This window comes from Spermophilus citellus (assembly GCF_964194105.1).
Source record: "Spermophilus citellus genome assembly, chromosome: 18".
NCBI classification, from domain to species: domain Eukaryota; kingdom Metazoa; phylum Chordata; class Mammalia; order Rodentia; family Sciuridae; genus Spermophilus; species Spermophilus citellus.
The window spans coordinates 9325738-9351951 of NC_138200.1; the positions used below are offsets into that span (position 1 = coordinate 9325738).

Genomic DNA, 26214 nt, shown 5'->3' on the forward strand with positions numbered 1-26214 from the left:
TAGGGAATTCCATAAGAGCAACCAGGAGAGAAACAGAAACATCACAAAACTGGAGACATGTGAGATCCTGAGCCACAGTACATGAATAAGCTAAGCTTAATCAAATGCTGTAAAGGTGAAAGAAGGGTGTGGGAAAGCAATGGAAGAGATGCCTGTTGGTACAGATATCGGACAAAGCATGCCCTTCCACTTCTCCAACGCAAATACTTCAGAACCAGGAGCAAAACCAGCAATCCATTATTCTAGACAGCAGGGATAGTTCAGAGACTGGTGACTGAGGCTTCCTCAGATCCAGGCTGAAATTAACAATCCTACATGCAAGTCACATGTACAGGAAGCAGTCTGTCAATGAGCAGGGTGACAGAGGGCAAGAAAGATGAGCAATACCACTCACATGTAAAACATTTAAGGAAAATCCCTGCTGGGTGAAGCCTCTCCCATGAATTGTGTACAAACTGTTAGACTAGGAAGGAATGGCCTCTAAAGATGAATGGTAATTTTATTGATTGACTGACTATGGTACTGAGGCTTGAAACCAGGGTGCTTTACCTCAGCAACACCCCCAGTTCTTTTTTTTATTTTGAGACAGCCTAAATTGTTGAGGATCTTGTCTGGCATGAATGATTTTAAAAGGATCCAACATATACTGAATCGTGTACCTAAAAATGGTTAAGATGAACCAGGCATGGTGGCACACACCTGGAATTCTAGCTACTCAGGAGGATGAGGCAGGAGGATCACAAGTTCAAGGCTGGTCTTGACAACTTTGTGAGACGGTATCTCAAAATGAAATTTTAAAAAAAGGGCTGGAGGGCTAGGATTGTGGCTCAGTGGTACAGTGCTCGCCTAGCATGCATGAGGCACTGGGTTCGATCCTCAGCACCATATAAAAATAAAAAATAAAGATATTGTGTCCACCTAAAAACTAAAAAATAAATATTAAAAGGAGGGGGGGGCTGGAGATGTAGCTCAGAGGCAGAGTGCTCCTGGGTTCAATCTCCAGTACTGAGGGAGGAAAAAAAGCCCACTTTGGATTCACTGCAGTGGAGGTCACCATTAAATTGGCCACTTTTTTTGGTTTCTTTCTTTTTCTTTCTTTCTTTTTTTAGTTGAGGATGGACACAACACCTTTGTTTTATTTACTTATTTTCATGTGGTGCTGAGGATCGAACTCAGTGCCTCACACATGCTAGGAAAGCACTTTACCACTAAGCCACAACCCCAGCTCAAACTGGCCACTTCTTAATTGATCTATCAGAAATAAGACAAAGTTGTCTTATTATTTGGAAAGTAAGGCTGACAATCACCTTTAATCTTCTTTCTGTTTGTATTTTTAGTGCTGGGTATCAAATCCAGGGCCTCAAGCATGCTGAGCATAGGCTCTGCTCTTGAGCTGCACCCCTGGCTGATACCTTTAATCTTTTGAATCTTTGTGGCATTATTACAACGTAAGCCTCACAGGATTGTAGTAAAGATTAGAGGAGACACAGCACCTAGCATGCCCTCTTCAAATACCAAATAAGTAGAAGGTTCTTCCAGCTTTGAGACTAACATACCCCAGACAAGAATAGTTGCAAAGGGCTGGGGATGTGGCTCAAGAGGTAGCGCGCTCGCCTGGCATGCGTGCGACCTGGGTTCGATCCTCAGCACCACATACAAATAAAGATGTTGTGTCCGCTGAAAACTAAAAAATAAATACTAAAAAATACTCTCTCTTTAGGGAAAAAATGTTTGATGACTCAAATTAAATTAAAAAAAAAAAAAAGAACAGTTGCAAAGTTTCATAATTTCCATAACATTTTCATGCATACATTTCTCTTTTGGTATCTAATGTCATCCTTCAGGAGGGAACCTAGGCAAGGGAGAAAGGATCACCTGGTTTCACAGAAGAAATTAAGGACAATGGAAATAACTCCATTACCTTGGGGTTCTCACTTTTTCTTCTTCTTTTATCCTAGTGCTGGCGTTTGAACCTGCAAAGCATAGTATGCTCTACCACTGAGTATATTCCCAGTCCCTCACAGTCTTTTTTTTTAAGAGAGAGTGAGAGAGGAGAGAGAGGGAGAGAGGGAGAGAGAGAGAGAGAGAGAGAGAGAGAGAGAGAGAGAGAGAGAATTTTTAATATTTATTTTTTTAGTTCTCGGCGGACACAACATCTTTGTTGGTATGTGGTGCTGAGGATCAAACCCGGGCCGCACGCATGCCAGGCGAGCGCCGCTTGAGCCACATCCCCAGCCCTTTTTTTTTTTTTTTAACATAGGAAATCTCCCTCTTCCTATAAATTTTTGTTTTGAGTCAGGGTTGGTCCTGGGGATGGAACCCAGGGTCTTATGGTGCTGGGCACATGCTGTACCACTGAGCTACATGCCTTGCCCTCCTACCTCCTAAACCTATTCCCTATTTGCATTCTCAAACTCCTAGGAGAAGGGACCATGTCCTATTAATTGTCCTTGGTCTGCTGAAGAGGCTCACTAAATATGTTCATTGCAAGAATGAAAGAATGACAGATCTAGAGTGAACACTGAGTGTGTACTGACACTGGTACCAAACACCTCACCACCATGCCACAGTGGTCACCACACCAACCTCACAGAATAGGCTTACTGAGGAAGCCTATTTAGATGAATAAATCATCCTAGCCACACCCCAAATCTCACCTATTTTTTAAAAAATGAAAGATAGTACAATTTGAGTAGTAGTGCTAGAGGGTCTACTGTAAGAAGCCGAATATCACTGGGTGTAGTGGCACACACCACTTGGGAACCTGAGGCATATGCATCATCCCCATTCAGTAGAGAAGAAAACAGGAGCTTGGATTGCAAGTTCAAAGCCAGCCTCCATGATTTAGTGAGACCCTGTCTCAAAATAAGAAAAATTTATAAGGGTGTGAATATAGCTCAGTGGTTAAGTGCCACTGGGTTCAATACCCTGTACCTGACCTCGCACCTCCTCACCCCCATCTAAAAATCATCAGTAATTGGAGTGCTGAGACTTACCCACAAGTCTTTCTCAAATGTTTTGAAAAAGTGGGTTAAATCTAGGGTAAGCTGCACACAGTGAAGACACCTATAGTCTCATCTACTCTGGAGGCTGAGGTGGGAGGGTCACTTGAGCCCAGGAGCCTGGGCAACATAGTGAGACACCTTCTCAAAAAATAAAATATTGTTGTTTTTATCATCATTCCCATTCAGTAGAGAAGAAAACGGAAGCTTGAGTAGGGTAAGCACTTGGCCTGGCTCTGGCCCAAAGCCTCCAGCTGGTGGCTCTAGGTGGCCTTGCTGTACTCCTCCTCTTGGGAAATGAAGGTTATATCAGAGTGGTAGCATTAAGGCTCATTTTCACTTTTTTCTTTGTATTTTTCAAGAGGAACAGTATGACAATAACATAGCAATTTCTATTTTCTAAAAAAAGAAAACCATTTTTCCCCTTAAGTGATCTGAGGGGTTCCCCTGAAATCTTGCTTCTATTATTTAAATTCTGAATAAGTCCTTTTCTTCAAAGATCACTCCAAAGATAAAGCTTCCCTGTCCAAAATACAGGAAATATGAAACAGTGCTGTTCAGATTAGAAAGATACTGTCAGCTTTATATAGTTGCTAGAAGGAGGCTGTGGAGCACAGGCAAGAGACAGCTCCTCTGAGGCTCCATTCCTCACTGGGGAGTTAAAATACAATAACTCTGACAAAGAGCCTAGGCTGGGTCCTCCTGAATGTTCATTATCCTCTTATTATTAAAATAGCCACTACCACATCCTTGCCATCTGATGCTCCTCTCTGCCCACTTTAATCTTTTCAACTGGACTGACTTCTCATCACGAGCATGTGCAAGGCTCCCCGCCTCCCCAGCCAGGAGCAACAGGGGCTACACCGGGATGGTCAGGGCTGGGCTTGGTTTAGTCCAGGCTTAGAACTCCCATCTTACTTTTCCTCATCTAGTGTTAGTGATATTTACTAACATTACCAACAAATACACAACCTGTTTTTTAAGTCAGACTTGTCAGAAGTATGCTAAAGACTGTTCAAGGCTCAGAAGAACTGTAAATTCACCCAGAGTCAGGGTCCTTTACTGTCGTCCAGGGCTCCGTAGAGAGCCCAGCCCAGAAAGAGAAACACCTCCTTACGGAGTGAGCTTCTAACAAAAACACCCTCTTTCTGTCACAGTACAAATCCTGACTCCTGATATCCACATAGAATAAAGTGTTCACTGTTTTGGCTTTTGAAACACACAAACTCCATCACTAAACACAAACACTGATTGTAGTTCTAGTTATCAGGTATTGAATGACAAGATGAACTAGAAAGGTCTCCTTTCAACCAAATTTCAGCTGATGTGAAAAGATAAGAAGTGTCAGTTTTTTTGTTTTAAACTGTTGGGAGGCCACCAAATTTAAATAGTTGAAGGAGTCCAGCCAGAAGTAAAGAACCTGAACTGCAGTGAAATCATAAGATCTTGCACCATCTCTGTTTGAAAAAAATGGGATTCAACTGTCTGATACCCAAGTCATCTTACATTTCAAACCAACGGAGCACTTGAGAGCCAGGCCTCACAAAAGGGCAGCTTATCCTTTCCAACCAGGTTCTCAAGTGGTACTCTTCCACGTCTCCACCCACTTGCCCAGTCCTTCTCACTGTGTAGATTCAATTCCCATTCCTGCTGACCCAATTCTCTGTTCTGATCATGTGGACACAAAGGTCCTCAACTGAGGCCCATGGAGACACATGAATGAAGAAAAGCCTGCCCCTGCGTTCACGATCTCAGCGTTCCAATGCCTGAAATCACCTTGTAGCTGGTCTGAGCTGCTTGGACCCACTACAACAAGGTAACAGGGCTGGGGTGGGGGCTTGACCAACAGACATTTATGTTCTCAGTTTTGGAGGCTGGAAGATAGAGATCATGGAGATCTCGATCCAGTGACAGCCTTCTTTCTGGCCTGTAGATGGCCACATTCTTGCCATGCCCTCACATGGTACAGAGAAAAGGGGTGACAGATTAACAAATAACCCTACTCCAAAGAGAAAATATGCTACAGAATAGAGGCCCATCTGGAGTGAAGGCTTCAGAAAGAGTGGAGATCTGTTGAGGGGCACGTTGCAGGCAGCAGGAAGTGATGAACCATGACATGGAAGCATGCCACTGCCTGACACGTGTGAAGGGAGACAAAGTCAGATGGAAGAGAAGACTAGACGGGACCCTCCTGCTCACTGTCCTGTGTTCTCCCAGTGTTGGGCTCCAGCCTAGGAAGGCTACCTCTACACTGAGCTGTAATGTAAGGGACGGGACCTCTGTTCCTTCTCTTAGAGGAGGAGGAGCAGAGAGCAGAAAGGCCATGAAAGAAAGAGCACTGGGTCCTTAAGGGCCAACACTGCTTGAATAGCGGTTACTTTGTAGGAGGCCAGATCCTGGCCCTTCACTCACAACCCTCTAGTGGCTTCTTACTTCATGCAGAGTGAATCCCAAAACTTGCTAGGAGTGTTCCAGCCTCAGGACTTCTGCACTTCTGTCTGAAGATTCTTCCCCAGGAAAGGGCATGGCTCCCTCTTCACCTTCTTTTTTAATAATTTTTTTAATATCTATTTTTTAGTTATACACAATATCTTTTTATTTATTTATTTAATGTGGCGCTGAGGATCGAACCCAGGGCCTCGCACGTGCTAGGCGAGCGTTCTATACCACTGAGCCACAACCCCTGCCCCTCCTTCAAAGCCCCAAAGCCATTCTCCTGAACCTTCAACTGTTATCTAAAACATGAATGCTCTCTTAGACACTTCACATACCTGGGTGATGCTTCATTTTTTTCCTTCTGAGCACTAAACACTAAGATTCTTTTTTTTTTTTTTTTTAAGAAAGAGTGAGAGAGGAGAGAGAGGAGAGAGAGGAGAGAGAGAGAGAGAGAGAGAGAGAGAGAGAGAGAGAGAGAATTTTTTTTAATATTTATTTTTTTTAGTTCTCGGCGGACACAACATCTTTGTTGGTATGTGGTGCTGAGGATCGAACCTGGGATGCACGCATGCCAGGCAAACGCGCTACCGCTTGAGCCACATCCCCAGCCCAAGATTCTTCTTCTTCTTCTTTTTTTTTTTTTTTAATTTGTGCATTGTATCTATACAAAATACTGGAATTCATTATGAAATATTCGTATATGCATATAACATAATTTGGTCAATTTGTTACAGGGAGAAAAACTCAGAAGCATCCTCTGGGTTTAGAAGCTCCATTAAATCACTTTGTTTCTCTAGGATTGGATTTCTTCATTTGCAAAATGTTGATGTCAGAATAAAGCTATGATTTCCAAGCTGCGGAGTTGTGCAGAGCCCCAGGGCTCTTTGTTACCTAGGGTTGGGGAAAAGGCAGATTCTCAGGATTCTGAGCTTCCTGTCCTGGCTTCAATCATTCAGTAATTTATATACTGGAATCCCATTTGAAGCAATAATTTTTAAAGAGAGAGAGAATTTTAACATTTATTTTTTAGTTACTGGAGGACACAACATCTTTGTTTTTTGTATGTGGTGCTGAGGATCGAACCCAGGCTGCACGCATGCCAGGCAAGCACGCTACCGCTTGAGCCACATCCCCAGCCCTGAAGCAATAATTTTAAATACATATATTTATCAGTCTTTAGATACATAGTTTTTCAGCTGACAACTATTTAGTAGCCTTTAAAAGACCACATTTTTTAACTGTACAGAGTAGGCTCCATGTCATACCACCTAAGACTATGCTACTAAGAGGTTTTACTTCAATAAAAAGATTTATCTCTGTTTCTAAGGAGGTGATTACTTTTAAAAAAATGTTTTATTGGTGCATAGTAATTATACACAATAGTGAGATTCATTGTGACTGATTTGTACAACATAATTTGATCAATTTAATTCTCCTGTACCTTCTCTTCCCTTCCTCTCCTCCCTCACCCTGATTTCTTTCCTCTACCCAACTGGCCCCCCTTCTATTTATTTTCATAGGTCACCTTTTTTTTTCCTCTCTCTCTCTTTCTTGCTTCCACATATAAGAGAAAACCTACAACCCTTGACAAAGTATGGCTTATTTCACTTAACATGATGCTCTCCAAATCCATCTATTTTCCTGAAAATGATATATTTTTCTTCTTTATAGCTGACTTAAGATCCTTATTATTTTTTTTTTTTTCATTTTTATTTTTGGGCAGTGACGGGGGCCAGGAGGTGGGGGGGGATTACTAGAAACAGAACCTGGGAGCACTTTACCTCTGAGCTATATCCTCAGCCCTTTTTTATCTTGAGTCAGGGTCTCACTAAGTTGTCTAGAGCCTTGCCAAGTTGCTGAGGCTGTCCTCGAACTTGCAATCCTCCTGCCTCAGCCTCCTGAGCTACTAAGATTACAGGATGCACACTGCCCAGCAACAAGGACTTCTGTCTGTTTTGGCCAACAGTGAAATGTCCAACATCTTGAACATACATGGCACATGGCGTGAGGTGCATGGTTTGTACTCAATGAACTCATGACTGAAGCAGTGTCTTTGCTGCCGAAGCCTGTTAAGGGCTCTGGCTTTCTGGAGCCCAGCAGAGAAATAACACACAAAGAACTACATAAAGAGTGAGGTAAAATGAGCCAGGCATGGTGATACATGCCTATAATCCCAGCAACTCAGGAGTCTGAGTCAGGAGGATCATAAGTTTGAGGCCAGCCTCAGCAAGGCAGTGAGATTCTGACTCAAAATGAAAACAATAAGTTAAAAAAGGGCTGGGGGTGCTGGGATGGTGGCTCAACAGTAGAGCACTGACCCAGCATGAGCGAGGCACTGGGTTCGATCCTCAGTACTACATAAAATTAAATAAATAAAATAAAGGTATTGTGTCCCACTACAACAAAAAAAGGGGAGGGGGCTGAGTATATAGCTCAGTGGTAGAGCACCCCTGGGTACAATTCCCAGTACTGGGCAAAAACAACAACAAAAAACCAACCAGCCAAACCAAAACAACATAACACAACAAACAAGAGTGAGGTAAAATGGAGGTGCAGAGAGCTCTGGGGAGAAAAAAGATCCTGAAGTCTGTGCCAGAGTTCTAGTGAGTAGAAAAAAGATCCAAAAGAATATGGACAAAGGAACCCTAACTACAAGGAGCAAGCATCTCAATGAGGAGTTAACATGAACCTGGGACATAATTAGAGGACATGCAAGAAGTTCAACCTGAAATTTCACCACTGAGTTCCGACGGCTCCCATGTTCTGAGATGTACTATGAGCCAAGCTAAGTATCTCCTATGCCTGACCTCACTCAAGCTCACAGTCCCTCAAAAACTCATAGTTCCTCAAAAGGCAGGCAATGTCATTAGCTGCACTTTACAGAGGAATAACAGGCTCAGAGATGAGAAGCAGTTTAGCCAAGGAACGTGGCAGAGCTTGGATTATTTATTTACTCAGGGCTTCACACATGCTACATCCCTAGCTCTTTTAATTTTGAGACAGGGTCTGGGTAAATTGCCTAGGCTGGCCTCTAACTTGCAATCCTCCTGCTTTAGCCCTCCAAGTAGCTGGAATTACAGGTGTACACTACTGTCTGGCAAAGCTGGAATTTTAAAGCAATTGTATGGATCCCATAGTCCTGCCCTGCCACGGCCCTGAAGAACTCAGAAAGAAGAACCTGTCATGGGGGACTACTCTCCCTGAGGAAGAGCCTGCCCTAGGTATCAATGGCCATGAGTCTCTGCATAGGGGGGCTTGGCAAATCAGAGTCTGCACAGAGGCCCAACCAGAGTAGAAGAGGCATCCTGGATACCTTCAACAGCAACAGCTCTGCAGTAGCAGCCACTGATTACTTATAACCTGCCAGCAGCTGTTACAAGGCGTGTGACACACTGAATCATTTCAATGACTCAAAGGACTAGCATCAGGGCCCATTTTATAGTCAAGAAAACAAAAGCAGGGAGAGGTGAAACATTTGTTCATAAACAAAAGAGCCAAGCCATGCATGGCAGCAAACGCCTGTTTTCCCAGTGGCTCCGGAGGCTGACACAAGAGGATCACCATTTCAAAGCCAGCCTCAGCAACAGCAAGGTGCTAAGCAACTCAGTGAGACCCTGTCTCTAAATAAAAAAAATACAAAACAAGGCTGGAGATGTGGCTCAGAGGTTGAGTGCCCCGGAGTTCAGCCCCCAGTAACCTCCCTCTGCCCCACCCTCCCAAAGAAAGAGCCAAGCCTTGGATCTGGGTGGCAGGCTCCAGGTTCATCCTGAATGGTCTCTTTACTAGCACAAAATAAAAGGCCACTAAAATATGCCTAACTTGTCCGGGTACTAGGGCAGCCGGCAACAGTTTCCCCCGGCTTTTCTGTGGTGTATCCATAGTTGCATTCTGTACCCGCCCCCACACTCCCCCCACAACCACTGTTCTAAGCCTGCCCTGGACGTTTGTTGCAAGGCTGTCTCCCAAAGGTCTCTGATCTAATGGCAAGCTTTTTTCCCTAAAGATGTTTCCATCAATTAGTGGTGAAATTTAAATCTGCCACTCAGAAAGCACTCTGCACATTTACCCAAGCAAATGAGCTGCACCAGGAGGAAGGTCACACTCCAAGTATTCTGTCAAAAGCCATTTTTTCTAGAGGGTTTCCATTTGCAGCTAAGGAGCTGGTGTCACCTCTGACCTGCAAACCACACAGACAAGCTGATAGGAAGCAAGCGCCCACAAGTCCTAGCTGCAGAGCCTCATCCTGGCCCTGAAGAGCCACTAAGGTAAAAACTCACTTCCAGACTCACTCCTCCTTCCTTTCCTCACAAACTGCTCTGAAGGCTGACAATTTTTCATTTTGGAGTTTTGGTGAATGTCTGTCTCATTGTGAGGTATCTCTAAGCTACTTATCTTTGTCACAAATGACCAACATTTAAACAGAGAGCAATTCCTACAATGGCTGCCAAGTAAGAGTCCAGGGTTACCAGATGTGCCCAAACCAGTCTAAGCTCAAGGCCACAAAGAGCTCCCGCAGAGAAAGGAGCTATACCTCCTGGTATACAGATAAAGCTGGAGCCCTCTGCAGGTGGGAGGATCCCATTGCTTAAGAAATGTGTGGGCCTCTTTGGTGTAGCTATCCATTGCCTTGCCAGAACTACCGGTCAGTCCTAAAGATACAAAACCACAAAGCCACAGCTAGGACCACAAAGAACACCCAACTGCTTTAGCTCTTGGCCTCACAAATTATTCCTTCATGGACTGACATGCGTCTAAAGACATAAACCATTAAGTTCAACACACTAAAATTAATCATTCGAGACTGCTTCTCTTCTAGGTATACATCAACGCATATATATATATGGTACCAGAGTACTCATAGCAGCACTATTCATAACTAAAAACTCAAATATCCCTGTAAGACAGAGGAATAAATAAATTGTGGGGGGCTGGGAATGTGGCTCAAGCGGTAGCGCACTCGCCTGGCATGCATTCGGCCTGGGTCCGATTCTCAGCACCACATACAAACAAAGATGTTGTGTCCGCTGAAAACTGAAAAATAAATATTAAAAATTCTTTCTCTCTAAATAATAATAATAATAATAATAATAATAATAATAATAATAATAATAAATTGTGGAATATTCACACAGGATGGTATACAGCAATGAGAATCTAAAATGATACAACCATGGACGAATTTATGGATTCAACTACAGATGAGTCTCACAATGTTAAGTGAAAGAAGACAGACACAAAAAATGTACATTCGGTATATTCCACTTTTAAAGGATGAAAGCAGACACAATTTCTCTATACTGTTACAAGCCAAGATACTGATCATCCTTGTTGAGGAAAGAAACCACAAGGGGGCATTAAGGGGTCAGCCATCTTCTGCTCTTATCTGGAACCTGGCCACACAGGTGTGTTCAGGTTGTGCATACACATTGATTGTACTTATGATGGGTGCCCTTTCTAAAATGCACATTATCCTTTTATAAGAAATGTCTGAAACTGCCTACAGAGTTGGGTGTGGCAGCACAGGCCTATAATCCCAGTGACTCAGAAGGCTGAGGCAGGAGAACTGCAAATTAGGTCACCGTGGGTAACTTAGCCAGACCCTGTCTCAAAATAAAGTGAGCTGGAAATGTAGCTCAGAGGTAGAGCATCCCTGGGTTGTATGTGTGTGTGTATAAATTTTTAAGCATCTCTGGTGCTATTTATACTTGTAGTAATAAAAATTGATTTTTAAAAATTTTTAAAAATTGTAGATGAATAATACCTTTTTTAAAAATTTAGTTATTTATTTTTATGTGATGCTGGGGATTGAACCTAGTACCTCACACATGCCAGATGAATGCACTACCACTGAGCCCCAACCCCAGCCCCAGTAAATACCGATTTAAGGTAATACATAAATCAAGCAATCAATCCTAAACACGTATTGGTCTAGAAATTTCCGATATCTCAGGAAGCAGTTTGTCCAAAGTTCACAATTTGATAATTTTGAAACATATACATGAGAGAAATCATCACTACAATCAAGACAGAGACTACAACCACCCTCAAAGTTTCCTCAGGCCCCTTCCTTTCCAATCAATTGGTGTAGCCCCAACTTCCAGACCACCACTGGTCTGCTTCTGGACACTACGGATAGTAATTTTCATTTTACAGAAATTTATAGAAATGAAATAATTTCTGTCATAGGATTCTGTTGCTCTATAAGAATGACTGAGGCCTGCCACGTTGCTGGTGGCAGTACTTAACTCCTCTGGATTTCTGGGTAGTAGCACTCCACTAGAGGGATGAACCACAATCTGTTCATTCACCTAGACATTGGCTGGTTTCCATTTGGGGCTCTTAGAAACAAAACAGAAACAGCTGTGTATAGTTAGTCTGTGTGAATGTAAGTTTTAATTTATCTCAGGCAAACACCTAGAAGAGGAGGGCAAGTATATGCTTAACTTTTTTTGATACCAGGGACTGAACCCAAGGGTGCTTAATCACTGAGTCCAGTCCTTTTATTATATATTTTACTTTGAGACAGGGCCTCGATAAGTTACTTAGGGCCTGTCAAGTAGCCAAGGCTGGCTTTGAACTTGTGATCCTCCTACCTCAGTCTCTCAAGGCACTGGGATTAGAGGTGTGTACCACAACACCCAGCTGCTTAACTTTTTAATAAACTGCCAAAAAGTTTTCTAAAGATCCTATTTTTTTTTATAGTTCCCTCAGCAGTGTCTGTGAGGATGCTAATTTGCTTCATCTCTTTACTAATACTTGGTCCTGTCAGTCACATTACTCCCCCAATGATTTTTAAAATCCAATAATGCTCCCCACCTGATTGATTATGCATTTGTGATTATGCCCATCTCCCCCACCCCACACATCATGAGGGCAACATAAGCTCAATCCAGCACCCAGCAGGCACTCGGTCAACAAAAACATTCAATAAATACTCGTTAAATGAAAGAAATATGCCATCCCCCTACACACACAAAGATAGTAAGCTCATTATTTTCAGAGTGTTAATGAAATGTCAGGAAGTTTGCCTTCCTACAACCACCTGCTCCTGTATCTGGGACTTCCACACTCAACTGGGGATGAGAAGTCAAGCGTGACCTGATTATCAAGGGGCAGTGCCCCTGGAAAGTGAATCAAAAAAGTGCCATAGAATTGTAGCCCGTTAAGTGCTGACACTGACACTCAAAGGCAGGGTTACCTGACTCAGTTCTAGGTCCTAGCAAAGGGCTTTTGAAAACAAATATGCTTCAGCTTTAATGTTGTACCCAAGCAGGTACTGCCCTGAGAGGCAGAGTTCTGGTCCTGCCACCAGATTTTGTGGAAGATTCCTCACAATACAGTGCGGTGGGTGAAGAGGGTTGGTAATAAATGCTGCCACCTCCTTTCAAGTGAGTCTAACCCTGCACTTTACTGACACTGGGGTCCTCCTTGCATTGACCAAAAAAAAAAAAAAAAGATATTCCCTTATCCCCTCCCAAGAGCCAGCTTCCCACCACACCTGGGTTCTTAAAGAAACAGAACAATCTCTTATGAAATGAGATCACATACACCAAGTGCCTAAAACAATGTTAGGTCATAGCAACACTCCACAAATGTTTAAGAACTGGGGTGAGTGCATGTGCTGGCAAACCATCTTTGGCATTATTATCTTCAACAGCTGCCAAACTCCCTTGACTTACACTCCATGGAGACTAACTGAAATTAAGATGCCATAACTAAACTGGCCTACCAGTTAGACATAGAGAATGGTCGGAACACATGATAATTTAAAATATCAAACAAGTGCCTTTTGCCCAAAGAAACCGCTTCTCTGTAGAACAGGGCCCCTTCTGAGACCCCGGGCACTCACTAGAAGGGTAGGTAATGGTTGTCTCTCAGTCAGTAAAGAAACTAAGAAAGGACTAGCTGCACAAGAAATCGTTTTTGTCACTGTCGACCAGTCCCAAAGAAAAAAGATAAAAAGTTATTCAAAGTGTCAGGAAGAAGTTTGGTTTCCCACATCATTCAAAGAAACCAAGCATAGACAATGCGATTTTTAAAAGGCTACAAAGTGAGGCTAAGGAGAAGCTAAGGTGTAAGGTCAAGTGTAACAAGGCCAGGACAATCAGAGAACCAAGTGCTCAGCCTCCAGGATGCTGAGACTTGTGCAGTGGAACAATTGCAGGCTCCCTCAGGGGATTTCTGAGCTGCAGGAAACTTTGACTCAAATTTAGTTCTATATCTCAGCTTTATGGATTTATTTTGTGGTACTGGAAATTGAACCTAGGGATGCTCTACCACTAAGCCATATTCCCAGCCCTGTTTATTTTGAGACAGGGTCTAGGTTGCTAAGGCTGACCTTGAACTCGTGATCCTCCTGCCTCAGTCTCCCTAGTAGCTAGGATTATGTAAAGGTGTGTGCCACTGCACCTGGCTGAGGCCTAGGCTTTAAGACCTTAGTGGGTGGCCACCAGAAGGTGTAAAGTCAGTGAATTTTATCCTGAGCAAGTGTTCTCAGGAGAATGGTGAACAGGCTCTAGAAGTAACCCTTCACCCCAAGCCAGTGAAACGGACTGCATAGAACCCAATATTCCTACTTCCTGACACGCATCAGAGAGCTCACATTAGTTTGGCCAATGTTCTGTTACTTAGAAGTCATACTTCTCTAAAAGGACTCAACGATTCTATGGCTTCAACCAATTTTCCCATATAGATGGAAATGGAAAGAAAAGGGAAAAAAGATTTTTTTCTAAGAGAGAAAAATAAAAAGTCTTCTTACTCCCAGGCTTCCCTACCCTGACATTGCTCTCATGGAGGTCCTGGAGCAGCTGTGGTAGTGACATGCCCTCTTCTAACCTTTCCATGTAACCGGAGCTGAGAGAGTGAAAATCTAATACCCTATATCCTATTAGCACAGCAAGCACAGAGGCTGTCCCCAGACCTGAGCTGGCCTAAAACCATCTGCAGATCAATCTGAAAGCTATTCTACCTAGTGGAGACTGCTCAAACATATTCCTATTTCAGGAAATATGAAACAGGGACAAATGAATTTGTCACAAAGCTCAAAGAAAAAGACAGGTGCAAGCCAGAACCAATCTATAACCACATGTTATGAACTAACTTGAGAAGGAAAAAAGTAAAGGGGAAGAGCCTCAACTAGGCCCTGGGTTAAAAATACCAGGAGTGGCAAAAAAAAAAAAAAAAAAAAAAAAAAAAAGAAAGAGAGAGAGAGAAAATTTTCTGGGATTGGTGTTAAACCACTGAGCTATATCCCATCCCTATCCCTTTTCATTTTGAGATAGGGTCTCCCTAAGTTGCTGAATTCTCCTGCCTTGGCATCCCAAGTTGCTGGGACTATGGGTGTGCATTACCATACCCAGCAGGAGCGGCATATTTTAAAATGAGAAAGCCAAGATCTTTTTTCTTGTGCTTTCCTTTTAGTGTGAGTGGGAGGGGCATGGAAGTTGCAGGAATCTGCCACATGCCCCCTCTGCAAACAAAGCTTCTTTCCCTACACTCCCAAGACTTCCTTCTGATACTAACTCCTGCTGCCTTCTTTAATCAAAACACAGCACAGGGTTCAGAGTGTGGCTCAGTGATAGAGCATGTGCTTGGGTTTGATACCAATACCTGCCTGCGTCCCTTCCCTCCCAATCTACAACTCAGTTTACCTGGAGATAGAGTTAAGAAGATGCTATTCAAGGTATATAATGTTAAGTTAAAACAAACAGCTGGGCACATGCCTGTAATCCCGGAGACCAGGGAGGCTGAGGCAGGAAGATCTCAAGTTTAAGGCCAGCATGGGCAACTTAGTGAGACCCTGTCTAAAAACAGATAAACAAACAACAAACTACAGAATGGTATGGACATGATCTCATCCTTTCAAACCTTCTGAAGGACTAGTAATAGCTGAAAGCATAATCCAATTAATGGAGATCACATCTGGAGACTGGAATTCTAAGCCATGCTCACTTTCTGTTATACATACCTATAATGGTTAATTTGCTTTATAATGAGTATATTAGTCTTGTAATTAGAAACTAATGTTTGTCAAATGTATGAATTGTCAAGATCATTGTACTGTCATGTGAACTAATAAAAAAATGTAAAAACCTGTACAATCAGAATAAGAAATTATACCCCATTTGATTCAAATGTATGAATTGTCAAGATCATTGTTCTGTCATGTGTAACTAATAAAAAAAATTAAAAACCTGTACAATCAGAAACTAATGTTTATAAAGTGATGGTATGGCTCAAGTCATCCTAATTTGTAAATGGTTAAGCCACCTTCCTCTCCACTGTGAGATTTCTTTCTCCAGCTTCCTATACTTCCACTGGCTGTGCTGAGAGGTGGATGGCAACATCTGAGGCCCTGAGGTTCCAGTGTTCTTCCCACTGCTAACAGTAGGAGTGTAATCTCCTACTCCTGCCCTCAAAAAGGCTGATGCAATGCTATATTTGCCAGGACAAGCGTTCAAGTGCCAAGGTGTAGGAGACAGACACAAAAACAGGGACATGATAACTTCTGACTCTGGACTGCTTGGACAAGGCCTGATAAACAAGGTTCACTGGGAATGTCATCTCTAATTGGGCAGACGTGCCTGCCTGAACTCTCAATGTAAAACTGTGCAGTCAGATGGCAATTCTACCAGCAGTGAGAGGGGAAAGATGAACAAGAGGCCTGCTTTCCCTAAGAAAAGTCAAATATAAGTCAGCTATAAGCCAGTTAGCACTGAGGAAAGCACCAGCACACAATTCATTAAATCGTCAAACACCATCTACAGAGTCCCCTGTGCCCAAATCACACAGGCATCCTGTCCGGAGAGGAAGAGAGTAGCCCTGTGTCCACTGTACCTTGGGGGTCAACTGGGGCACATTCTGAGGTAGCTATGGGTGGTGTTAGAGGGGTCTGAGGATGATCGATTCAGACAACACACTACAATAAAGGAAGATTATACTCTACAAGACAACTTGTCTAGATTCTTCAGAAAAGGTCTTCATAATTTAAAAAAAAAAAAAAAAAAGATTTTTTTTCAAAGTTTTAGATGGACACAATACCTTTATTTTTATTTATTTATTTTTTTGTGGTGCTGAGGATCGAACCCAGTGCCTCACACATGCAAGGCAAGTCCTCTGCCACTGAACCACAATCATTCATATATATATATATATATATATTTTTTTTTTTAAGGCAGAGAGGACTATTCTAGACTGAAAGGACACAAGATACATTATGAATATTGATTAGATCCTGAAATGAACAACTTGGCCATGCCAGACAGATATAAGTCAAATGAGCAAATTTAAGCATGGATTACATATATGCAATGAACTACTAAATCAAGGCGTATTCACACATACACACAAACACATATATATGTGAGTACACACTTTTTTTTGGAGGGGGGGAGTGCTATGGATAGAACCAGGGCATTGTGTATACTAGGCAAGTTCTCGACCACTCAGCCACACCCCAAGTCCAGGGATAACAATCTTAAAAATGTTAATGTTAGGGCTGGGGTTATGGCTCAGCTTGCCTAGCATGCATGATGCACTGGGTTCGATTTAAGAAGAGTCTATCAACAAACTTAAAAAAATTTTTTTTAAGTGATAATGTTAGAGAGGAGGGTCTTTTAAGCTTAGGGACACATGCTGAGGATTTTGATAGTGAGGTGACATGGCATCTGCATTTTGCTTTAAAGTTTTTTATTTTAATTGTAGTTGGACACAATACATTTTATTTTTACGTGGTGATGAGGATTGAACCCTGGGCCTTGCACGTGCTAGATGAGCGCTCTACTGCTGAGCCACAACTCCAGCCCTTAAAGGTTTAACAACAATAAAAATTAGAGGGAGAAAAGGACAGACATGGAGAAATGTTAACCACCTGAATACCAGATGATCCTTGTACAACTCTTAACAACTTTTTAGTAGGAACTACCTTGAATTGAAAAGTTTGGGGAAAAAGAAAACAGTCATGAGTGTTCACACTTAAAGGTAATGTCAGACATTCAAATGAAGGGAAGGGAGACCAAGAATACAGCTGGTGAAGCTAACAGTGATAACCAGCTCTCTAAGAGCACTTCTGTGGACCAAGTACCATGACATGTGTCCTGTGTATGGGTCTCTCCAAGCCCTCATGGCCCGCTAAGATGCAAGGCCTGTTGTCACCTTGTTCCACAGATGAACAGATGACAGAGCAAAGATTCTAACCCAGCTGGACTGTAAATCGGATACTGTTACTACTTCAAAAGGCCTCTTAGCTATTCTGCTTCTTAATTTTAAGCACATCAGGAGAAAATGCTACATGGTTAAACAATCTGTGCAATTGTCATTCTTGTTGGGGCAGTAATGGCAATGAACCCAAGGCCTCCTGCGTGCTAGGCAAGCACTCTACCACTTAGTTACACCCCAGTCCTTGTGCTGTGGTCACTTACGCAACATTACACAGCAATGCATAAGGCAGTCAGGTTTTCCATATTTTCAAAGAAGCTGTAGGAGATGAACATACTTAATTTTTGTTTGCCAATTATAGTAAATAATTTTGTTCAAAAAAGTCATGCTTGGGCTGGGGCTCAGTGGCACTGGGTTCACTGTGAGGCACTGGGTTTGATCCTCAGCACCACATAAAAATGAATAAACAAAGATATGGTACCATCTATAACTAAAAAATATTAAAAAAAAAAAAAGTCATGCTTGCCTGGGAGCAGTGGTACACACATGTACTCCTAGTTACTTGGGAGGCTAAGGCAGGAGGATGGCAAGTTGCCTGGGCAACTGCAAGACCCTGTCTCAACATAAAAAAAATAAGAAGGACTGGCAGAGTTCCCCTGGGTTCAAGTGGAAGAGAATATGTTTCCACAAAGTATTTAACATATGAGGAATATGACCACAAAACAATGTCTTATGTAAAATGCAGGCATAATAGTTATGGAGTGGGCTGGAGGGGTCAGGAGCATGATATGCACCTGGCAGACAACCAGGGAACATGAAGCAGTTTTCTAGAAGAGAATGGACAGCAGAAATAAAGTAGAGGGGGAAAGTCAAGAGATGAAAAGTAGATGTGACATACTTGGGGCTTGATCAGATGAATCTGAGATGACCTTGATGCTCCTAGCATTCTGGGGCAGTGAAACAATCCAGCTGGGCTTTTTTTTGTACCAGGGATTGAACCAAGGGTCACTTAACCACTAAGCCACATCCCCAGGCCTTTTTTATTTTGAGACACTACGTTGCTTAGAGCCTCAATAAATTGCTGAGGCTGGCCTTAAACTTACAATCCCCCTGCCTTATTAGCCTCCTGAGTTGCTGTACCACCACATCCAGCCTAGTTGGGCTTTAAGAGGAATAGCTTGGTGGGTGGCTGGAGGAGGGGGAGGGCAGGGTGAACAGGTCTTTAGAGCTAAAAGGATTCACAACTAGAATAGCAGGGAGAGGTGTCACCTCATCAGAGGATGCATAGATCTAATCATGCTGAGTTGAAAGTTGGAGAAGCTGGACAGGCAAGGCAGGTCAACCCACCAGTACACTCAGCTAGAGGGCAAGTGGGGAGCACAGCACCCCATGCCACTGCCACAAGTTACTTAAGGAGGCTCAGAGGCTCCCAGTGAGAAGTATGAGCTCTTCATACTACTAATCAATGCAGGAATTTAGAAAACTCTAGTGATCACTGTACCAGGCAAGTCATGGCTGGATGCTCAAACTAGTGGGTCAGGGCTGGGGGTGTAGCTTAGTAGTAGAGTGCTTGCCTAGCATGTGGGAGGCCCTGGGATCCATTCCCAGCACCTCCTGTCCCCTCAAAAAAGAGCAAATCAAACTAGTGGGTGAAAGTATTAGGAGAGACCTACTACTTATACAGTCTCTAAGCAGCTCCCTACTAATTACCCTTTGGGTCTAAGGGGAAATGAGCAGCTATCCAGTGTAGCAGCCTGGCAGACACCACCTTCCTCAACTGATCAAAGTGAACAGCTTCAGGGATAGGAAAAACAACATCACATACCTCCTGATGTGATGCACTGGGAAGGACCCAGCACCGCTACCTGCTGTTCCTGCCCATAGCACAAAACCAAATTTAATCATGAGAAAACACCCAAAGGAGAGAAAACACCCAAAGGAGAGAAAACAAAAGCCAAGTTGAAGGACATATACCAAAAAATTGACCAGAATTCTTTAAAATGAACAAACTGCTCCAGATCAGAGACTAAAGAGATTTAACAACTACATGTAACATGAGGGTCAAGATTAGGTCTTGAACCAAAATAATTTTTGTATGCTGCTATGAAAGACATTACTAATGAAATGAAAATATCTAAAGATCACAAACAAGATTAGTACTGAATTAACTTCCTAATTTTGATAATTGCTTGGTAATTGTATGAGAGAATATTTTCAGGAATAATCACTCAAGTATTTAGAAAACGAGGTGCATCATATCTGTGACTTTCAAACATTTTATAGAGAGAACCATAAAAAAAAAAGAGAGATACACAGAAAGGATGACATAGCAAATGTGATTAAATTAACATTTAGTCAAGTTGGGAGTTATAACTTACAATTTGTACAGTTATCAAGTATTTCAAAATAAAAAAGTTAAGGGGAAAAAGGTGTCTCACCTCCCGCCATGAAAATGACCCAATCTCTGAAGTGCAGGAGTGGCTTCAACCACTCAAATTTGCTTTCTGAAGATTTTTTCCTTGTCTGAATGGAAGGTGCCAGGAAAAAACTGATATGACACCAGCGTCAAGGGATGGACACTGAGAAGGTTTTGGGTACAGAATGGACTAAGCGAGGCCACAGATCTGCTTGTTAACCTAGCATGCTTATCAACCCTAGGTGCCTGTCACATAGAAAATCCAGGAAACAACCACAAAGTCTTCGGTGAACTTCAACTTGAAAACTATCTTCCCTGATTTAGCACTTCCTAAGCAAATATTAACACTGTCACTTCAGCTTCATAGGCTGCTGCTGAAGAGATTGGCAGAGGCTGGTGGGCTATCTATACCACATGCTACTTTATATCATTACAGAAAACACTGGCATTAGAAAGAACATTGAAAGAAAAGTACTTACCCGTTTCAAATTAATATAAACTTATATTTTTTGAGTTTAAACTTTTGAACCTAGGATTACTTAACCACTGAGCCACATCCCAGCCCTTTTCATCTTTTATTTTAAGACAGGGCCTTACAAGTTGCTGAGGCTGGCTTTGAACTTGCAATCCTCCTGCCTCAGCCTCCTAAGTCACTGGTATTATAAGCATGTGCCACCACTAAAGCTCAAATATTGATGCTCAGGAACCCACACCAGCAAAAGGAGCCAGCAGAAAATCAGGGAACAAGTGGTGTGAAAAATCGAGGTCAAAGAGACATGGGTGCTCTAAACAAATTGTTTTAACACAAATAAAATCTAGTCATTTCAAGGACATTGAAGAAAATTTTAAGACAGTCTGCATTTGTGATAACTCCAAGTTGTCAATGTGGCTAAAATTCAGCAGCATGAGCACAAGTTATCCAAGCATTCTGTTTTCTTCTGAAGAAACATCCTATTGATACACAATTTTCAGATACTTATTCAACAATGCCAAAGGTTGTAATATTTACAATGATGCATGAACCAAATGTATGATGTGTCCAGTATAACATGGAGAATATGATGATAAATATGACCCTTTCCTTGCCCTGAAGGAGCTTTCAGATCTACAGGGGACACAGGCAGGCAAGTGACAGCAGTGCTATATACTCTGGCTGGGTGCAAAGTTGGCCAGAGGAGAGACCTACCCCATCACATTGCAGTCCTGAAGACAAAACAGCTGCCAAACACTGAGCACACAATAGCTTCGCAGCTGCATGAAAATGGAAGACCCACAGTCTGACAGCTGTCAGAATGCTGGGCTCTTTCTCCTGAAGCATTTCACACAAAATTTTATCACAGCTTCCAGAAACTCCAGAAGGCCCAGCTCTCAGAAAATTTCCTGTAGACAGTGAAAGGTCTTGTATGCTGCAAGGTCAGACTCACCTGTAGCTTCAATGTACTCAATGCACCTTTCAATAAAAATGGGGATTGGCTTCTCTGGAGTTACGACAGTTGTTAAGGGCACCCCAAAGTAGTTACTCTCCCAGGTTGCCTTTGTGATGGACGGTCGAGGTTTGGGCTTTGGTTTCTGTCAAAGAAAAAGGAAGCACAAAAATAAAGTGAGCATTGTCATATATCAGTAAGGCTTCTAGAGAGGAATGCACAGTGGGGTAGAAACTGATGGAAAGATTGCAAGTAAGATAAAAAGACCCACTTGCTCACCTCACTAATACCAGACAAGGTGCCAGAAAGTTGCCATATAATCACACCTTGAGTGTTGAAACCACTTTATTAGAACAAAGATGTTTATAAGAAGCAGGCCAAGTTTATTTAATAAAATAACAAAAGATGACTACCCACATCCTTTATCAGGGATGCACTGGAGTAAACAGGAAGTTTTCCAAATAGTCCACATGGATAAAGTTGTTATGTACTCAGAGATGGCTAAAACCTTCAAAAGATAAAAGTTAGATCAGAGAACTAATAATTTCTTCTTTTCAGAAAAGACACATAGCGTACATTCTGCTAGGGCTTACACCCCCAAATAAGAATTCTTTGAGAATTACACCCCAAAATAATATTCTTTGAGAATATCCCGTGCAAATATCCTATCCTTTGAGTACCAAGTACAAAAAAAAAAAAAAAAGGAAGAAAAAAAGGACAAAATGCACACTAATACTTTAGATTAGGGTGATTTTCCAGTGGTTTCCACATAAGAAAATGGTAAAGCCAACTAATAGAATTACTTTACTTTGTCGTGTTTTTTTTTGTCTGTTCTTTCCCAAAGTCATCTTCTTTATGAAGTAGCAACAGTAGCAGCAGCAACACCAACTATTTGAGAACTTACTATGTACCACGCAAGTTCCAAATTTTATTTTTAAACTTCACAAGATTCTGTTTTACAAAGGAAATGTTTCAGGTGTCTAAATAACATAAAGAGTAAGTGGCAGTGCTTGGGACTCAAACCCAGAAAGGTCTGTTCAAGTTAATACTGAAATATTCTGCTCCAAAAATTATTCAACCCTTTCATTTTAAAGCTCACATGAGGATGGGACCCTGTTATACACAAATGGTAACTTTCCTAAAGCCATAGAAATGTACTTAACCTATTGTTAAAATATCTACTAAAAAGAGGAGAGTAACCAAATAGGATCAAGATAAACACATCCAGGTGTGTCTTCAGCAATTTGGTTTCATTTCCAAGTTTATGAAATCAATATAGAAGGGCAGATTTACTTAGAAATGTACACAGGCTATAAACCTAGTTGGGGATTTTACATAAAACCCCCTGGAGGAGACAACTAACTGCCAGGCCATCAGCTGACCTTTCCCTTTCCTTCTCCTGCCCATTCTCATTCCTTTTAGTACCCTTTATAAGGGAACAAGTCACTTCCTGTTTAGTCTGAGATTCTTCCCCATCACCACTGGCCCCTGCCAAGTACTGGGCATTAAACCCAGAGGTGCTTTACCACTGAGTATAAGGTGGATATTTTTTTTAATTTAATTTTAAAAATTATTTTTCCCCAGTGTTGGGCATCAAACCCAGGGACTCATGTATGCTAGGGAAGTACTCTCCACTAAGCCACATTCCTAACCCAAGTTTTAAAAAAATTGAGACAGGCAATTTGCAATCCTTTTGCCTCGGTTTCCTGAGTATCTTGGATTACAGGCGTGCACCACCATGCCCAACTTAATCTGAGATTCTTTGAGAATATTCTGTGCAAATGAGTAGCAAAGAGCAGAACACACCAGGCGTGATGGTGCACACTATAATCCCAGTGACTCAGCGGCCACGGCAGGAGGATTGCAAGTTCAAGCCAGTCTCAGCAATTTAGTGAGACCCTGACTCAAAAAAGAAAATGGGCTGGGGACATAGCTCAGTGGTAAAAATGTCCCTGGATTCAATCCCCAGTACAAAAAGAAAAAAAAAAAAAAAAAAAAAAAGCCCATTTCTGGCCTGCTGGTTGGTAATAGTTCAGAGAATAAACTAAAGGCAAAGAGAAGCCCATCTTCCCACGCTCTGCTGAGTGGTTCAACATAGAGGACACTGGAGTCCTGGAGAACTACACTAGCCACAAGGTCTGGCCCTTCCCATTATGATATGTGCACTGCTGGCCAAAAATTGTGATGTGGTGCCTAAATTAAACAGGCTCTGATTTTTACCAAAGAATTAAGCAAAAGAAAGTTAGTGATATATGATCTATCTTTACAGAAGATAATTTGTCCAATCTAGACTGTCTAGCATATTCTACTTGTATAAAGCACAACATAAAGAATTTAAGCTTTGGGGGCTGGGGTTGTGGCTCAAAAGCCCTGGGTTTGATCCTCAGCACCATAAATAAATGAATGAATGAATGAATGAATAAACAAATAAATAAAAGAAAGAAAGAAAGAATGAATGATTGAATAAATAAATAAATGTATTTTTTTAAAAAAAAGAATTTAAGCTTTGATTTGGGTTTGGTGGTGCACACCAATAATCCCAGCCACTTGGGAGGCTGAGGCTGGAAGATCACAAGTTCAAGGCCAGCCTCAGCAACTCAGCAACTTACAAAAAGGTATTCCAAACAAACAAGCAAGCAAGCAAGCAAATAGATAGAAAGACAGATAAGAAAATGAAAAACATAAGCTTTGAAGTCTAACAGACCTGAGTAAGAATTCTGAAAGTTCTATGAACTGGGTCAAATAATGTGCCACATCCACCTTTGTGAAGTGAGGCTTGGTCACAGGGCAGTCATGAGGGTTAAATGATATGAGGTATGGAAGTGGCTCAGCACCTTGTACACAGTGATCATCCAATAAACAAGAGTTCTTATAAAGAACTGAGTCCTTCTGTTGTTACACATTATTGCAACCAGATGCATCAAGTAATCCTCTCACTGAAAAACGTCCCTAACATTTAAAAGGTTAGCTCTAGAGCACGAATAACCAAAGGCAACCATCTGTGTTTAAACAGTGTTCTTCTATTAATCCTGCCAAATTTCCCTGTCAAAACTAAATCAAACAGCATTGTTCTTCAGTAAAACTGACTTCCAAGTAAACTGGTATAAAGGGGGGAAAAATGGAACTAAAGGGAATCTGTGAGGAAATGCCTCCTAATCAGAAAGCCTCCTAGACAGTTCTAGTAGCCAGCCAAGTTTTCTCATATTTTTTCACCTTCTCAGGACCAAACAAGATGATGCAGGTATGTTGTATTAATGAGAGTTGGCTAAAAAATTCAGCTCCAAGTCAATTAAATACTTTTATGCAGCAGACCTGAAGTTCTTTTACATGCATTCCTTCACTCAGGTTCACAATTGATCTGTGGGTGTGGATGTTAAGAACCCCACTGAATTTTCCTAGGAAATCCAGTAACTTTTCCATCAAGTCAGTATGACTGTAAAACCCATGCTCTCAGTCACTGCAGTGTACAGCCTTCTGGTGGAAGTTCTTGGAATAACTGAACACTTGAGTGTCTAGAGAACTTCTCATGGCAATAATATCCTCTCACATATGAACTTCTCATGGCAATAATATCCTCCATACCAAAGTCCTGTAAGCTAGAAAAGGAAAGAATGGAGAGGCACTATGACAAATATGTCCAAATGGCTTCCAAAGGGTTTTGTTGAGAGAGATAAGAGAGATAGAAGGCTAAATTAGACAGTTGCTCTGATCTCTTTCACCTCAAAAAGTCCAACAGCTAGTTCAATCCTCCATTCGTGCATGTGGAAATGGAGACCAAGCTCTGAAACAGCATCAACCTCCTTCTGCTGAAAGACATGGATTTTTTCCACCCCTGACCTTTTAAGAAAGAGTGAAACAAACTTTGGTTTACCAAATGTGAAATACATCCTTAAGATAACTGCAGACTCTTTAGGGAGTCCCAAAATTAAGTAATGAGTTCTTGTTCAATTCTAAACCTGCCTAGTAAGGAAATCAGGAGTTTGTGGTGTGCCGAGCCAAACTGCAGATACAGCAACTGACACTTCAGGCATCTGAAGGATTACTGGGCACACTTCAGCTGGAAATGCCATTCTTGAGTGGTCTGCCAGAAGTCTCCTGCTCCCAGTCAGACACGTGTCCCTCGTTAAAGAGTCATGGGAAGCACTCTCAGCAGCAGGTGCTTAGGGAAGATAAAGTGACACCACTCAACATTCATCTTCTTTGGGGGACACTCAATAGGTTAAACTGAAAAAGCTTCTAGGAAGCCAACCTCTGAGACCCATCTACACATCTGTGCCTCAAAGTGTAGAACACAAGTGGGTCAAAAATGGAAGTGACCCAGATGAGTACTGAGTGCCCTGCACAGTCATGTCAACCTCACCATCACCCTGAAAGGTAAGGGCAGATGCACAGTTCAGAAGGGAGGCTGGGAGAGATTCCAGCCCAGTGTGCAGGGTGCTGTCATCGATGACTGAAGGCCCACGCTCCTCCCTCCACAATGAAATGCCACTGCAGATCGGGGGCTGGATCAGCCTGACTCACTTTCATCTTGACTTCTCAGCACCACATATAAATAAATAAAATAAAGTCCACTGACAATTAAAAAATATTTTTTGAAAATTAAAAAAAAAGCCTACTTCTAAGTCTTGAAACTAATCTTGTGTCAAAGTTTATAAACAATGGTTTATGCCAGTGCTGCATTTGGAGGAAGAGATGATTGGAATCGGCCAGTGGCCTCTTGGCTTTTTAGAAACAGGGCAAAAAGGCAGAGTAGGAAGCTACATTTGTCACTTGCCTCTGT

The 26214-nt window shown here is 42.0% G+C and overlaps 1 protein-coding gene across 4 annotated transcripts in view; it reads right to left on the minus strand.

Moving 5' to 3' along the window:
• ARHGAP35 (Rho GTPase activating protein 35) overlaps positions 1-26214 on the minus strand; it is a 124478-nt gene that overhangs the window by 37794 nt on the left and 60470 nt on the right. For all 4 annotated transcript variants that reach the window (XM_081275417.1, XM_081275418.1, XM_081275420.1 and 1 more), the window contains one exon: positions 21435-21579. In XM_081275417.1, the coding sequence (XP_081131543.1) occupies positions 21435-21579 (145 nt within the window). The remainder of the gene's footprint in view (positions 1-21434; positions 21580-26214) is intronic.